Raw genomic sequence first — 17,767 nt, forward strand, 5'->3', positions numbered from 1 at the left:
CTAAGCTTTATATCTTTTTTTTTTTTTTAAAAGGAGGGTCAGAGGGAGAAGCAGACTCCCCGCCAAGCAGGGAGCCCAATGCGGGACTCGATCCCGGGACTCCAGGATCATGACCTGAGCTGAAGGCAGTTGCTTAACCAACAGAGCCACCCAGGTGCCCCTAAGCTTTGTATCTTTAATGTAACATATATACAGTATGGTAAACATATAGACTACTTAAAGCCTAGGTCAAGTTGAAACAAAACATACCAGCCTGCTCATTTCTTTACTCTCACATGCAAGCTAGTACACTATGAGTGCTTAATAAATTAAAAAAAAAAAAACATTTTAAAGTTGGTATGGCATTGGTAGGCTAGGTGGTCATGACCAACCCTCCACTGAAAACAAACAGAAAACTAGATACAGTATTAAAACCTTTGTTTGAAAGCATGACAGCTACCAAAGTAGGGGAGAATTACAGAGCCAAGAGATCTGTGAGAGGAGAGAAGCCCATAGAGGTCAACAAGGCATTTGCAAGGGGAACTTTCTGTCATAAAGTGATTGCCAATCTCCAAAAGCAGTGGCTATAGGATCAGAAGCTGTTATATGGACAGTTATATGGACAAATGGATTGGAAGGAAAAACTACAGCTTAAGGTTTGCCAATAAGGAGGAATCATGAAAAATATCCCAGACTTTGGGTTGGGACCAATGGGGGTTGCATCCTAGGAATAAGAGTGAAGCAGAAATAGACAAGCCCTAATTGGACTTAAGTGTTCTAGGACTGATCTATTTGGACTAGCAGTTTGCCAGAAGGAACTGTAAATCACATCATCTCTGCAATTTTTCATATATAATGTCCAGTAGTTAGTAAAAAATAACCAAGCAATAAATAAATAAATAAATAAATAAATAAATAAATAATAACTAAGCAGATTTGAGAAACTGGGGAAATTTAAAAACTAACTGGATATGAGGTGATGTGAAGGAATTACTTTTAATTTATTTTTATATGTAAAGTAGTAGAGATACACACTAAAAAGATACATTTTTATGAATGAAATGCTACATCTTGGATTTGCTTTAAAATAAACCAGTGGGAAGAGAAAAATGTGGATAGCTATATAGATAAATGATGATGGGCATATGTTGGTAACTGTTGAAGCTGGGTGGTCTATATAATGGGGTTTATTATTTTACATATGTTTTTTCTTTCATGTATGTTTAAATTTTCCATAATCAAAAGGTTTTGTCTAAAAAAAAAATGAAAAATACCAGGTATTAGAGGAGATAATACATAACCAAAAGCCAAAAAAACAAACAATGAAAAATAAACCAATAGGTAAGAGGAACAGAATCACAGGAGATCCAGATAGTGGAGATATCTTCTTAGACTTAAAAGAAAAACATAATTAAATGTTTTCAAGGAATGAAAAAGAACAAAATCACAATTTCAGAAGAGATTAGGAAATGTATAAAATAAGATCAAATGGAACTTTTATAACTGAAACATAAAAAAATTAAAAACTCAATGCGTGGTTTAACACATATTAGACACAGAAGAAGAAAGAATTAGAAAACTAGAAGATAAGCCAAAAGCAAATTGGCAGACTGAAGCAAAGAAAGACAAAATACTGGAAAATACAGAAAAGGGCATAGGTTGATTCTGACATGCAATTAGAGACTCAAAAGGAAAGAAGACAGAAAGGGGCAGAAGCCATATTTTAAGAGATAATGGCTGAGAATTTTACACAACAGATGAAAAGCATCAAGCCATGGATTCAAGAAGCATTAGAGAGCAGAACCAGAATAAGTATTTATGTATTAGTATAGTCCAACTTCTGAAAACCAAAGACAATGAGAAAACCTAAAAAGCAACTAAGGGCAGGGAAAGAGGAAGAAAAACAAACTGTATCAGAGGGGCAGCAGTGAGATAAACACTCAACTCCTCAACAACAACAAAAGCAACCAGAGACAACAGGATTATACTCTCAATGTCCTAAAAGAAAATTACCACCAATCTTCAATTCTATACCCAGCAAAAATATCTTTCAACTATGAAGATAAAGTCATTCTCAAACAAAAACTGAAGTGTCTTGTCACTAACATTCCTAAAGGAAATAATAAAGGGCATTCTTCTGGCAGAAGGATAATAGCCTTAGCTGGAAGCTCAAAGATACAGAAGGAAATGAAAAGTAACGAAAAAGGAAAATGTCAGCCAAACATAATGAAACCACTATATAACAATCTCTTCTGGGGTTTAAAATATATACATAATTTTAAAAAATGAGTGTGCAGACACTGCTGTTTGCCTACCCAACATCCATTCTCCACATCTATCTTACCACAACTTTATTCAGGGAGGTAATGTGCCCAGAAAAAACAACCATATTTGTCAGTCTTCCTTGCAGCAAAGGGTGGCCATGTGATACAGGAGTTAGAATCAATCTAAGAAAGCTCTTTAAAAGGGAGCTCACACGTGTTCTTAACTGTAACACAGAAGCAATACTGGAGATGGCGTAGTCATCTTGTGACCACAAGGTAGCAAGCATAAGGAAAAAAGCTAAGGGTATCTGAGTGAATGGTAAGAAGGAACTTGAGTCCCTGATGGCATAACAAAGCTTTTGTACCAACTCTGGACTGCCTGCCTCTAGGCTTCTTGCTGCATAAGCAAAATAAAGTCCTATTTGGCCAAGTCGCTGAAGATGTTACATAAAGCCCAATGCAATTTCTATCACATGTGATTCATGTATTGCCTTACAAATGTTCAGGGCTAAGGAGATCAAAACCTACTAACAGAATAAAAGCATGAAGGTCCCTCAGGCCCCCACCAAAATGTTTATTCTTCCTTATCATCAGTTACCAAATAACTCCAGGAGAGTTCAATTCCAGAAGGATGCAGAGATATAGCCCCGAAGATCACATGACAAGTTCTCCTAGGCCAAAGAATCAGACTGGGTTTTTCAGCCTTGTTTTTTTGAAGACAGGAAGAGCAACACAATTCTCAGAAGAGTCAGGCTAAGAAAAGGCCAAGGGAGACACAAAAGCTTTCTTTGTGTAAACGACCATCTCTAAACAGTAAACTCACCCTTCTGGATGCTGCAAAACAGAAACCATCAATTCCACGGCCAGGGCTCCTGCAATCATGGCCAGTCCTGGGCGGCTCACAGTGCACTGCTGGTCCAAGGTCCGGTCTCTGGTTGACTAGAGAGAAACAATCATTGATGTGTGCTCAAAGTTCTAGTCCACTCAACTGTTTCAAACTGCTGTTTGAAACAAGAACCTCCTCCATGTTAAAGCTAAGTAACATAACCAGATGCTCGCTCACTGTGGGCAAAGAACATTCAGCCTCAAATAATACCACTTCTTGCAAATACCAAGAAAAACAAGATATACAACTTAGTTAACTAAATGAGGTAATTTGCTAAAAGGAGTAACAGTTATGAACAAATTAAAGATTAGGGGCCTAGAGGCCCCATATATGGAGTTGCATCACGTGCTCTTTTAACTGACTCAAATCAACCCCAATGTGCTTGGTAGTTGAGGGACAGAGAGACAGAAAAGAATAATCATTTGAATAGTGCAAATGATTCTGCCCTGCCATTCTAACTGAGCCATGCCTCAGAGTGCCTGTGATGTGGGACAATAATTTGCCTTTCCTACAGTCCTCAGTTCCTGTGGGCCTCTCACAGTGTAGACATCGTGTCACACTGAGTGTGATCCCTGGGCTGAAATACAAGTATTTTTGTTACAACAAGGCTCCAAACACAAACCTTCATTAGGGCAACCAAAGAAATTCTAATCTTCCAACTTCAGGAAAATTAAGAGGTTGTTAGAGATAATTTTGACTCTGAATTTTTCACCTTATTGAACAGATACAACTTTACTGTAATTGACCCTTAATCCTACTTGTTGGTAATGATGAAATAACGGGACCAGCTGTATGTTATAAAACCACTGATGAAGATTATAAGTCATCCTTCTTCACATGGAGAATATTTATCTTTTTTTCTTTATACAGGGAGGACATAAAAGCCAGTCATCCAAAAGAGGTAGGAGTTATTAAGGAACAAGTTTTTAAAGAAGGGGAAAATGAAGGGAAGGGTACGGAAACACCTATGCTTTGTTTCACCGGAAATGATTATCTGTTCTTATAAAAGACCATTCCTACAGACTGTGCCTTGCGTGGTGGCATTAACACCATAGAATCTTACATTTGAACAGTGTACTGCCTGCTGTTCAGAGCACTTTCACATTTGACCCACCTTACACCAAGAGTAGTCAGGTTAAAGTATTCTCCCCTCTCCTACTGGGGTTAGCAGATAAAATATGAGATACCCAGGTGAATTTGAACTTCTGATAGACAACAAATATTATTTTGATATGAGCAGGTCTTGAATACTGCATGGGACAAATTCATACTAAAATATTATTTACCTGAAATTCAAAGTTAACTGGGAATCCTGTATTTTCACTTGCTAAATCTGACCATCTTATGGGACCCAGCCCCATTCTGCAGAAGTACAGGCAGCCTACGAGCGGTATTTGGAATCACCCCACAAGGCAGTGTCCAAGCCTGGATTGGAATCCGGGTCTTCAGACCCCTCAGTTGATGTTCTCTTCAGTGATACATGCACAGGAGACAGTCCTGAGTGCTGCCAGGGACCAGTCTATCCTGCAGTTTCCCTGATGAGCTTTCCACAAAAAATGGTTGGTCACTGCGTGTATGCTGCTGAACAAGGAACAGCCTGTGCACAGTTGATAATGCCAGTCAAGGCTCATGGTGAGATAATGTCACCCCCAAATTAGAGAATTCTTCTCTTTGTTAAAAGACAATATTTAAATAGTCACAAAAGAAAGAGTTGGGTCTCTCTGCCCCACTGGGCAAGACAGTTGTAGGAAATATTTGGAAGCACAAAGAAATCCACTTACATCTCCCGGGGCCACCACATCATTGCAGAAATAGCAGCCAAGTTTGTAGCCAGGGATGTTGGCAAAAAGTGATGAGCCCAAGAGGTCGGCAGGTGCCACAAGGTGACTAGAACACAAGTCCCCAGCTCCCTGCTGCTTAGGTTTCTTCAAGCCATGTCTCATGACAACAAACGTGTCAAATCCCAAGGCAGCATTGATGACCAGCTGTGGATTTCAAGGAATAAAAGTCTAGAGTTACAAGACACCTACATTTTAAGCCATGGCTAATTTCATATTTGGTCAACTTTTTAAAATTTATTTTATAAGTATTGCGTATGAATGTAATTAGAGTCTAGAAGCCATGTTAGTAAAAGCTACACAATACTGAGGATTTATTAAGTGCAAAACACTTGACCAGTGATTAACATTAATTATCTCATTTGGTTTCATTTAAAACTCCCAGAACACTTTTCCTATTTACAGATGAGGATAATGAAAGTTAGAGCAGTTACTTCTATAACTTGCCCAAGGTCACCTAGCTGGTAAGAGGTAAATGTATAAAACCAAGTCTTGAGAGTTCTCAGTCTCATTCTTTCCACCATTGTGCTATCATCTGACATGCCTACACATATATATTTTTTTAATTTTATTTATTTATTTGAGAGAGAGCAGAGCAAGAGAGAGAGAATACATGGGTTGGGGAGAGGGGCAGAGAGATAGGGAGAAGCAGGCTCCCCGCTAAGCAGGGAGCCGGCTGCAGGGCTCGATCCCAGGACGCTGAGATCATGACCTAAGCCAAAGGCTTAACTGACAGAGCCACCAAGGCACCCCAACACACATTTTTTTTTTTTAAAGATTTTATTTATTTATTTGAGAGAGAGAATGAGAGACAGAGAGCACGAGAGGGAAGAGGGTCAGAGGGAGAAGCAGACACCCCGCTGAGCAGGGAGCCTGATGCGGGACTCGATCCCGGGACTCCAGGATCTTGACCTGAGCCGAAGGCAGTTGCTTAACCAACTGAGCCACCCAGGCGCCCTTTTTTTTTTTTTTTTTTAAATAATAGCTTCACTGAGATATAATTCACACACTATACAATTCAACCTTCACACAGATTTTTTAAGGACACTTTTTTTCTCACTTATACTAGAACTTCTCTTAGTTGTAATTTAACTTATTCTCCTAAATTTCTGGTTATATAGAAAGTTGGAAAGTAAATGGTTCACCGGAAAAAAAAACCAAAAATCACAATCTCATGGCTCAAACACTTACTACTAATAGTTTTGGGTATTTCTTCCTGTTGTTTTCTCCCTTTCTTTCTCTTTTCTTCCCCCCTCTTTCTCCCTTCTTCTTGCCTCCTCCCCACCCTCTTGCCAAACAATATAAATGTTTATATGGTTACAGATATGAACAATTCATATTAAATATATATAATATCGTATCTTGTTTATTTAACATAATGTGATATTTTCCATGTTATTAAAGTTTTTGAGAACATAATTGTGCACAGCGGTATTTGGAATCACCCCACAAAGCATAGTATTCCATCATATTTATGTACTATGATTTATTTAACCACTCAGTACTGTCGGCCCTTGAAGTTGTCATTGACCAAACAATAGGGAATGAGACAGTCTTTGTCCTTTTGGAGCTTACATTTTAATGTAAGTAAAATATCCCTTCTAGAGGACCTCAAAGGGTTGCTGTGAAAATTAAATAGACGATACCTATTATACTAGATGGTGGTGTGTCAGGCAAAGACAGCGCCTGCCAGTGACAGCCTTTGGGATGTCACTAGGTCACCCACAGCATATCTCTCTTCTGGAGAGAAGGCAGATCTCCCTCCAGGGTGATGGCACGTCAAGTTCCAACCAGACACAAGAGCGCCAGGATCCACACACTCTACCTTTCTTTTGCTCGCGGCAATGACAGCAGGGAGCCACCGGCTCTCCCTGGTGTCCATCAACAGGAAAACGACATCATGGCTTTCGATGAGCTGCTCCAGTTGCTCCACATCCCTGCGGGCTTGCTCCAGGGTGACGCTGGAAAAGTTCACCGGGTGTCCAGGCATCGGGATGCTCATGTTGAACCCTCTGGCATTCTGGGGAAACACCAGATATACAGATGTCTGAAGCAAACGTATAGGGGATATCTTAGAGCCCATGTCTCCCCATAGCTACAAGCATGCATGTGTGGTCGCTTGTAACCAGAAATTTCTCTGTGCATGATTTCGCTGCTTGTCCCTTTTGCTACCTGTGCCCTGCACCTTCTTCACCTCTACATCCTAGATTATCTTGTCCTGTCATCCCAGGGTCCCTGAGCCTGGATAAAGCAGCAAGCAGAGACATATGGATCCTAGTTCCAAAGAAGGAGGTAAGTACTTCCCATCTGAGGCAAGGAGGACACTGGAGAAAACCGTACCTTTGGTTTTTCCTATAATCTGAGGCCAGGAACCTCTATCAAAGTGCCCTGTGCTCAAGTCCCCTTTGTCCAGTTGTTTCTCCCTACTAGTTCCCAAATTGCAACCCCATTTCCTTAGTCTATAACATCTCCAAATAGGATATTATAACAAAAAACATTTAATAAACTTACATAAGATTAGAATGACTGATAGTCTTGTCTTAATCTTAGAGGTATACTCACTTTAAAAAAAGCTCTTTAAACCAAAAAACTCTATTTGCTAACTTACAACCAGAAAACCTACTTATAAGTGTGTAGATAGATATTCATTTGGAGGGGACAGGTGGGGGATGAGCTATAACAGAGTGTGGTACTCAAATGAAGCTTCATTCCTTGTGCAAAGAAGTTGTCGGGTGGCCCGGATTCTCTTCAAATGTGGGGACTCAGGAGTTTTCAAAGGGGCTTTAGAACAGCTCTGTAATTTACCACTGGTCCCCTGAAGGCCCCACTGTGTCTTTGCAGATTAACTATGAGTCACATATGGGTGTCAACGAAGTCAGGGACATTAACTGTCCACAGAAAAGACAGTGTTCTAGAATCACAAACCACACCCTTAATCCCCTGCATAGTGCTGGCACAGGGAGGAGTTTGAAAACATTAGCTTTTTCATTCATTTGCCAAAACCTGTCACCTACCGGAAAAACAGCTGGGGGCAGGGGCGGTGGAAACCAGAATAAGCAGGTCCTTTTACAAAGGAAAAATCTATTTTTGTGAATTGTAGCTATTTTCTCCTTATCTTAAACTTTAAACCTAATCTCCGGGATTCAAGAAAGGGACAATAGTAGCAAAAGCAATGATATTTAAGAGAATGGAAAAAAGTTTCAGGCAAAGCAGGAAAAGACACCAGACAGAAAGGACTTCAGAAAGAGGCTTCAAAACAAGCCCATTTTAACAATGAGAACACTACAGAGACAGCTATCTGGGCCTCATTAATTAATTCACTCATTAAGTATTAGGCATCTATCATGTATCAAATATTGTAGACAATAAGAAAAACCTGCAGTAATGTTAATACCTTACTGTCTTATTACAGTTGGCAAAATATTTTAAACAGCGGTAGCTTCATCCAAAAAAGGTATTATTTAGGTATATTAATGACATCAAGATTAAAGCATAATTACTCAACACCAATTCTGACCTTTTCAATAATACAGATCCATACCTACTTCACTGACCTAAATGATTCTCTGCTTGCTAAAATTTCAGCCAGTAAGCCTACTTAGGACTGGCTCTCAGCCCACCATTTAGATTCACATGCCTAAGGCCGGAATTCAGCAAGTTTCAACACAGTAGTTTTCAACCTTGGCTGCACATTAGAACCACCTAGGGAGGTTTTAAAATTCCTAATGCCGAGGCTTTTCCCCAGACTATTTAAATGGGAACTTCTGAGAGTGGGCCCTACCATCAATATTTTCTAAAACACTCCAGATGATTCAAATGTGTAGCCAGGGTGAAGGATAGTTTACAGAAAGTGTAATACACAGATTTCAAATGTACAGTTGGGTGTTTCAACAAACTGCAGATTAACCACTGCATACATACACCTATCAAGACATAGGACATTTCCATCACCCCGGAACATGCTTGTGTGCCCCTTCCCAGTCAATCCTCACTACTCCCCACCCCCAATGGGACAACGACTATTGCAACCACTTTTTAAAACCCTAGATTAGTTTTGTCTATTCTAGAACCTCATATAAATGGTATCCCACAGTTTACACCTGTTGGTGTTTGGCTTCTTTTGCCCAGCATAATGCTTTTGAAGTCCATCCATATTGTTAAGTATCAAGAGTGTGTTCCTTTTTGCTGTATGAAAAAGCTCGATTTGTTTATTCAATGTCTCATTGACAGCTATTTGGGTTATGTCTAAACTTTGGCTATTATGAATAAAGCTGTTATGGACAATCTTCTGTAAGTGTTTTTAGAGTATATACATTTTCATTTTCTTTAGGTAAACATCTACGAGTGGGATTTCTGGGTCATTAGGTTGGTTTAGTTTCATGAAAACCTGCTGGACTGATTTACAAAGTGGTTGTTTGAGCAGCAGACCAAGAGCTCTGGTTGCTCCCCAGCCTGACAACATTTAGCCCTGTCAGTCTTTTTAATTTGAGCCACTTTAGTGGGTATGTAGTGATATATCTTCATGGTTTTTAATTCCCATTTCCCTGAGACCATGGATGTTGAGCATTTTCATGTGTGCACTGGCCATTTATAGATCTTCCCTATGAAATAAATGTCTGCACAAGTCTCTGGCCCCTTAAAAATAAAAAGCCTTGCCTGTCCTTTTATTATTGAGTGGTAGGGGTTGTTTATGGATTCTTTATAATAGCTATATGCCAAATAGACATACTGTGAGTGTTTTCTGGGTTTTGGCCAGCCTTTTCATTCTCTTAATGGCACCGATTGGGAAGCAGAAGTTTTAGGTTTTGATGAAGTCCAAGTTATCCATTTTTTCACTATGGTCAGTATTTCCTGGGCCCTAGGCAACCTCTGCCTATCACAAGACTACTCTGCTGCTTTCTCCTGGAATCTCTGTAGTTCAGCTTTTATGCTTAGTTCTGACCTTACTGGAGTGTCACCTAAGGGCTCAGGGTGTTCAGTGAGGACGCTCCATTCTGGATAGATGGGATTCTAATGTCTCCTGGCCTTGGGGGAGCTCTGGAATCTCCATTCTGCTCACAGCAGACAGTGGTGCTTTTTTGCCCAGGCTTACAGAGTCATGCCCTGAGCTCATGCAGCTTGATCTGGTCAAAGACTCAAGATCCTGCCCAGACTACTTCTCTGCTCAGCTCCTGTATGTCTGATACACTCTCCGGTGCGTTCCAGCTCCCTTAGCTGCTCTGAACTTGGATGTTAGTTTCCTCAGCTCATCAAGCCCAAGAACATCTCCTTGGGCTCCTCATGGGCTCTGGCATGGGCCAGAAAGTGCCTCCATGCAATGGGCTGGGACATTCTTTCTTTCCTTTCTGTCTAGGACCACAGTCTTTCCATTGTTCATTGACGGAGAGAGTCGTTTTATGTATTTTACCCAGTTGCATAATTGTTTATGGTAGGAGAGCTGGTCCAAAACCAATTACTCATCAGGGTTGAAAACAGATGTCCAGAGTTGGGTTTTAAAATCTCTGGTGCGGTTCCACAATCCTACATTTTATTGCCTTGTCTTAAAAAAGAAAAGGTTACTTCAAATAGTTATTTGACTTATTAATGGTTTTTTTTCCTATTCAATTAATTTAACCCCAGGAGTAGACAGGGTATTTGCAGCAGAAAAGTTCTTTCCACGTTCTTGTTCCCTTAGACGTGTCTGCAGCCTGGTATGAGGAAGGTGATGAGCAAGTATCTGCTGAAGGAAACGACACCAAACCGAACATACAAAGAAAGCGCCATAAACCTGGGTAACCCGTAGGTGAAATTATGATGGATTACACCAGGACTTTAATGGATTCTGCACATTATCCATTATTCTTTATAAGGCGGGAAGGATAAAACTGTAAGAGACCTGGCTCCTGGCCTCAAGGACTGAATAACCCAGTAGGGAAAGCAGAGTAGCACAATGTAAACGCCAAGGAGGACGCTTGACCCTGGTGGGCTGATGGTTTCAAGGAAAGGTGAACTTGATCTCAAAGGCCCAACGTGAGTCAGCCCTACCTTTGGCCCTAGCTTCTGCCCTAGGCCCTTCTCTGTCTTCCTGACCTCCATGCTTCAGGCTCCCTATTTCCCTTCAGTTCCACAGAAGTGCTGTGCTGCCTCCTGCTTCAGGCGTTTGCACAGACAGCTCTGCCACCCTTCATCTAGCTGACCCCCACTCACCCTAGGACTTAGCCTCCTCAAGCGAGTCTAGCTCAGGTCAGGCTGCCTGGTAAATGTCCTCACAGCAACTGAGCTCCTACTTCGTGCACTCACTACAATTACAACCGTTTATGGAATGAGTTATTGACCATGTCCCCCCTCTGGACTACAGAAGCTCCATGCAGGGGAGAGGGAACTTTGTTTTGTTCCCCAGTCCCTAGCACACAGAGGCCTTAAATATTTAATGAATAAGGAAAGAATAACTGAACAAATAAATAGGGAGGACTGCACTGGGTCACAGACCATTTGGACAAGGAAAAATTTCAGGCAACTAGTTAGTAGCAGAGGTAGCTTCAAAGCCAGGTCTGTCTGGGCCCTGAGGGGAGTTCATAACACTTTCCAGTGACAGACTGGATTATTCTTCCCAACTCCACACTGCCTCTCACTAATAGAATTAAATGTCTTCACCCTTTGCCACATGACTTTGCAGGACCTCCACTAGGAAGGCAGAGTAGACTGTCCAACACCACTTACTTTGGGCTTGGCCCTGTGACTGGCTTTAGCATGGGGATGGAGAATGCTGCACTGTGTCACTGGTGAGCTGAGACTTTTAGAGGTATAATAAGTTTTCACCAATCCTTTCACACTTCCACCTTCTACCATAAGAAGAGCATGACCTAGATGACTGTTGCTCCCTGAACCCAGATCTTAAAACAATGACACACAGCACAGATTGGAACCTGACTTAAAGCCTGGAGTCTAGCCTAGCCCAGCAGCTAAGCTACAGCCAATCTGCAGACCTGTGAGTGTGAGATAAATGCTTATAATAATAAGACACTGAGATGTGAGGATTGTGTGACATGCAATAATGTAGCAGAAACCTAACTAATATGACAGGGTTGTAACATTTTTATTTCTTTTGGCCTCCAGCATCTAGTTGGGGACACAGTGGGTGCTCAATCAATAGTGTTGAATTAGACCCAATAGATGATGTTCCCCTGGATCACTGGTGAAATGGACAAAACCAACAACATTGCTTCTTTTAAAGCAAGAACTAAAATGAATGAATCTAATACTGAGTGATTAAACAGAAAAACCTTGAGAACGGGGGCTTTTTTTTTTTTTTTAGCTAGCGCTGAGAGCTTCTTGTGGCACTTTAAGTGTTAGCAGATGCTTTGGAGACATCTAACCTAACTTCTGTCAGATAAACTGATTACGCATGCAAGATGCACATTTTCTTTTGTGGATGACCTAAAAAAAAAACAAACCTGGCAAGATTTTGAATCAAATGAGCTGAATGACTTGTCTCTTATTATCTGGTGTTTTTAAAGTAAACAATGCAACTCAAGCTGAATATTTAGCCAGATCTTCCTTCTGCGCAGACTACATTCAATTTAATTTCATAAACCTGTACTAAGTAACTATCAAGTATTCTGGTGATGAAGGAGAAAGAATATCCTATACCTGAGCTATCAAGAATACCTTTGGAATAAGGCAGTATATAAAAATATGCATGCTCCCAAATTCCTCAACTTGGACTCAGATAATGCTTTGCAACTTACAAAAACATTTTTTCATAAATTCTTCGTTTTATTTTCACAATAACAGATGAGAGTTTTGCTTTGTTTTTCAATGCCCATCTCTGCAAATTGGAAACAGAGGCTTGGCCACATCATGAAGTCCCGGGTAGTAAGTGGCAAACATCCAACTCTCTTTTACCAATACGACAGGGCCTCATTCCCCAAGAGTAATTGTGGGAAGCTATAGGAGACAAGCTCTGACATCCCCAAACAGCATCAACGTACCACTCCGGGGAATATTTTCTGAAGCCGGTCTGCTGCAGCCAGGGCCTTGGGCTTACCACCCGCGAGGCAATCTTCAAATTCATAGAGAGGCTGCCTCACAGGATTGGAGTAGGAGATATTGGCATTGTCCACAAATGTGATGTGTCTGACGCCCCAACCCTGCATGGAAACAAGAGATCATGGTGTGTTTCTGATGAACATGTCACGGAGTGTCTCTCTTAAAATCCCTAAAAGAGGTTTTGCTTTGGATCAGCTTGGGAACCTCAAATACAGAAAACTTCAGGAAATGCACTGTGCAAATTCAGTTTCTGATCAACAGAGGGTCAACTTCCTTTAAAAGACAAAATAATTATATAGCCGGTGCCTGGTTTTCTGCAGTAATGAGACTAAGAAATGTCAGAGTGGGTCTGACTAATAACTCATTATTTTTGACAGTGGCACCAGAGAAAGATTTGGAGGTGAGTCCCATAAGAATTGTCCATGTTGCTGTCTTAGAAGGATTAGCAATAAGCCCCCTAAATGTCCTTGCTTTCCCTTAATGAATAATTAAGTATAAATAATAGCTCACATTAAAACTCACTTAAAGCCTGAATTAACTCCTCAGAAAAATGACTTATGAGTTATTCCCCATTGTATAACGTCAGAGAAGATTTTGTACTACTTCTTCAAGACGTAAAGGCCTTATTAATATTCGGTAATGCAGGAGACAATTCCATATTCTCAGAAATAGTTTGCATGATTTCATATACTTCAATTATAACTCCTATAAAGTCTTATAGAACCACACAATTTTAAAGTGAGATGGAATCTCTAACATCCTTAGTCCAATTATTTTGTTCTATAGAGATGGCAAGAGTAGCCTGGAAATCACTTAAGGTCATAGATCTGATTAGGGAATTAGATCCACAGAGTTGCAACCAAATGAAGGTCCCTACTTTTTGGAGGGTGAGGTGCAGGGTGTATTTTAGCAGATCATAAAAAAGCATAGTGATCTAAGAGAAGCCCTGCCATGACTGGCTACAAAGCTGATTCTGCTCTCTCTCTTATTTCAATATCTTTCCATTAGGGACTCAGAAACTCAATTAGACTGATGGTTCCAAGGGGACAGTCAACAAGAACCCAAGATGCATGTTCAGGGTTGAGAAGGACAGGCCAGAATCCATCCTTTCAAAAGCATAGTTTAGGTTATCTGTTTTGAAAGCCCACTGGTAAACTTTGGTCTACTCACCTAGTTTTGTAAGTGACTTTTACCAGCAAAGCAATCTACCATGGAGGCAGAATAAAGGTATGAAAAATCTAAAAGTCACTTGTGCTTGGTTTGGGGACATTTATTTCTGAAGTATTTTTACATTCCTTAAAGCAATGCTGAGTGGACAGCAAGGAAGGCAGTCTGGGAAGATGCTGGGCAGTGGGAAGAAAGCCAGGTAAATTACAAACAGGCCATAGGTTAGCCACATGCAGGGGGCATTCGATCTCAACTTTTGGCTTCCTGGAATGCTACACAGTTTAAATGGCTAATCTGCCAAGATTAAAGAAGACTGTAACACTCGATGCTGGTGAGGATGTGGTGACGAAAAGCTATTGTACGGGTTGAGAATGTAAACTGATGTAATTTTTCTGGAAAGCAATTTGGCAATATGTTTCTACAATCTTTCAAATGTTCGTATCTTTTGGCCTAATTGCAGCAATCTATCCTCAGTAAATACTTCCAGCAATCTATCCTAGGAAGTAATCTGAAATATTAACAAAAATGTTCCACAACATAATTTACAGTTGTAAAATATTGGAAACAATATTTTAACAAATATTGTTTTATTTAATAAACAATAAATAAATAAATAAATATTTAATAAGAAGAATAATGCCCACCATTAGGGGAATGTCTCAGAACAGTATATCAGTAGGGGAATGTCTCAGAACAGTATATTTCATCATATAAAAAGGCATATTCTATAGTCATTAAAAACACTTAATAGGCATAATTTTTAATTACATGAGAAAGTGTTTACAATGTTACTAGATAAAAGCATGAGACATTATCATAAATAAGATTTTTAAATATATATTTAACAAACATTAAAGGAAATAAGTGAAAAAGTGGTAGGAAAATGGGTATCTTCTTTTCCTGCTTTATAACTCTGACACTTAACAAATTTTCTACAGGTTTCCACTGCCATTATAATTTTTAAAAATGTTAAGAAAACCTAAGCACCTAATTCTAGAAGCCAGATAAAGAACAATCAAATAGATTCCACAAAAGAGGAAGATATTAATGAAGATAAAAGTAGATAGTAATGAATCTAAAAGCAAAGCAAAACAAAACTAAAAACTATAGAACTAATAAATAAATCAAGGCCTTAGTCCTCCAAAAAGACTGATAAAATAGACAAGCCTCTCTGGCAAGTCTGAATAAGAGAAAAAAAGAGAAAACATAAACATGCAACCTCAGGAATGAAGAAATATTTTTTAAAAAGATAGAGAGTTTTAAAGATGCTAAGAGAATACCATATGTATTTTGTGTCAATTAATTTTAAATTTAGAAGAATAAGAGAAATAAAATTCACAAAAGAAATGAAATTAAAGACTTACTCTCACTAATAAAAGAAATGCAAATTAAAAAGCTCTGTTTTGTACATGTTTCTAAAAGTACAGACTAGTAAAATGTTTTTGGAAGGTAATTTAGCTTGAAAAAAAAACCGCATATAAACATATTGTACATAGTATATATTGTACATATAAGTGCGTGTGTGTGTGTGTGTGTGTGTGTTTGCATATATATACACATACACACACACATAGTACATTCTCTCTAAAATAATAATTCCACTTTCAGGCCTTTTTTCCTAAAGAAATAACCCTATACATATGTAAAGATATAAAAATGTTCATTTCAACAGCATCTCAAAAAAATATGCTGAAGTTGAAAAAAATTGAGGACACAGTCATACAACAAAATACTATGTATAATTATATGGAACACACAGAGAACCACAATCACTTTTCTGTTAAGACTAAAAACCTGTTACAGACAGTATACTATGATCCTATTTTTGTAAACAAATGGCAGCAGAGAGGACAAATGTCCCTCTCTATGTTCGCATCTGCCTATGAAAACTTCAAGGAATATGATATTGCGTACTAATCTAGGAAGTCTTCTTAATTTTGGGAAATGGGACTTGAGATGGGGGTGGAGAAAGACCTTCTATTTCTACTTTATAATAAAAGTATGAGTTCCTTTTAGAGTTAAAAAGATAACTGAGAAAAGAAAGAAGGAAGGGAGGGAGGGAGGGAAGGGGAACGTGGGAGGTGGGAGGCAGTCTGGTACAGCAAAATGAGAAAAGAAGCCACAGCTTCGGAGGTACACTTGGCCTCCACCAACTTACCATCAATGTCCTAGCTACATTACAACCCAAGGTGCCAGCTCCAAGCAGCAGACACTTGACAGACACAACCTTGTCTAAGTCCAAAGTGGGGACCAATCTCCAACACATCAATCTGAGATTTAAATCCACTGACGACTCAGCTAACCTAGAAAACGACAGAATTATTTATTCATTCAGTCACTCATTTATGCCCCCATCTTATCCTAAAAAGACAGAAAGCATCCGAACAAGAAAATGAGGAACAAATCCTGAGCAAAATAAGGGAAATAAGGGAAAATAAGATGGAGCTTTAGGGCAATAGGGAGGAGAAACGGCACACAATTTGTGCCAGTGTAGACCATTGCAACTGCTAGTGATAGGCCACAAATGATACTGAGCCCCTAGCAGCCAAGGTGAAAATGCAAACATGACCACTTATAGGAGTCACTGTATCTATAAATAAAAAAACACCAGCTACTTAAGAGGAAAGTTTTCCCTAATACTGAAAACCAAGAAATATTTTCCACATCCCCTCAAAAAAGGGTGCACTTATATCATCCCTTAAATACAATGTTGGTTTCCTTGAAATATTTCTTACAATGTCCTTCAATATAGGGTAATAGGAAAAATTAAAGGGCCATGAATAAAGGACTAAAAGTTAGTAGGTATCTGTACTAACTAGGTTTGAGAGTCTCAGCTCAAAGCAAGAACAAAATTTATAATGTCTAGAAGAGTAGATGAACTGTGTGCCCTTCCGAATCTCCATCGGTGGTATTAGTTCTCACAACCACACTTAAGTCAAGAGTCAGGCAGCGACGAGTGGAGGAACACTCAACAACGTGAACAGCACCCCCTGCACTGAGCTGAGCAATGCGGTTGGCCTGACAGAACGTGCTGTGTGTCCTGGTGATAAATGGCCCCAGTGGAGAAAACAGCTTCCAAAATATACCTTTTAGGGTCCATACATTCACTGAGGTTCACCATCCTCGGTCCCATGCCGCCTTTCTGGTTTTTTTCCCATCCAACTGCTTTGGGACAATCTTAAGGCAAATAAAATAGTGAGTTGAACGAAGGAGGGACGAATAAAAACAAGTAGCAAGATGGACCACACATTAATAAGCTTTCAGTTCACTTCTTTCTCACAGAGGCTCCAGGGCCTGAATTTGCACATACTTGCTAAGTTGCTCGCCATCTTCCTCAACTACCCGCACCCTTGCTGAGAGACCACCGGACCTGAGCACGGTTTTCCTGGAGAGCGGCTTCTGAAATAGCCCTTGACTCTGGCCTGAGTTGCCTCCACTTCCCCAGTTCCTGGCAGCTGCTCAAAATATGACAATCCTCTCTGGGATACAGGTATACAGGTAGAACCCTGTGGAGGGCTCTCTCTCCAAGGAACCCCAGCTAGCGTGACCGCCCTCTTCTGCTGAAGTTCCCACCAGGCTTTGAACCTCTGCGTTCAGTTCCTCCT

The 17,767-nt window shown here is 39.9% G+C and overlaps 1 protein-coding gene across 8 annotated transcripts in view; it reads right to left on the reverse strand.

The window, feature by feature from the left end:
- Positions 1 to 17,767, reverse strand: part of ATG7 (autophagy related 7) — a 231,778-nt gene that overhangs the window by 167,111 nt on the left and 46,900 nt on the right. For all 8 annotated transcript variants that reach the window (XM_034997762.1, XM_034997757.1, XM_034997761.1 and 5 more), the window contains 6 exons: positions 17,249 to 17,339; positions 16,321 to 16,465; positions 12,938 to 13,096; positions 6,793 to 6,987; positions 4,911 to 5,114; positions 3,067 to 3,182 (listed from right to left, as the gene is read on the reverse strand). In XM_034997762.1, coding sequence (XP_034853653.1) covers positions 3,067 to 3,182; positions 4,911 to 5,114; positions 6,793 to 6,987; positions 12,938 to 13,096; positions 16,321 to 16,465; positions 17,249 to 17,339 — 910 coding nt within the window. The remainder of the gene's footprint in view (positions 1 to 3,066; positions 3,183 to 4,910; positions 5,115 to 6,792; positions 6,988 to 12,937; positions 13,097 to 16,320; positions 16,466 to 17,248; positions 17,340 to 17,767) is intronic.

This window comes from Mirounga leonina, unplaced genomic scaffold (genome assembly GCF_011800145.1).
Source record: "Mirounga leonina isolate KUSES-001 unplaced genomic scaffold, KU_Mleo_1.0 Mir_94, whole genome shotgun sequence".
Taxonomy (NCBI): Eukaryota; Metazoa; Chordata; class Mammalia; order Carnivora; family Phocidae; genus Mirounga; species Mirounga leonina.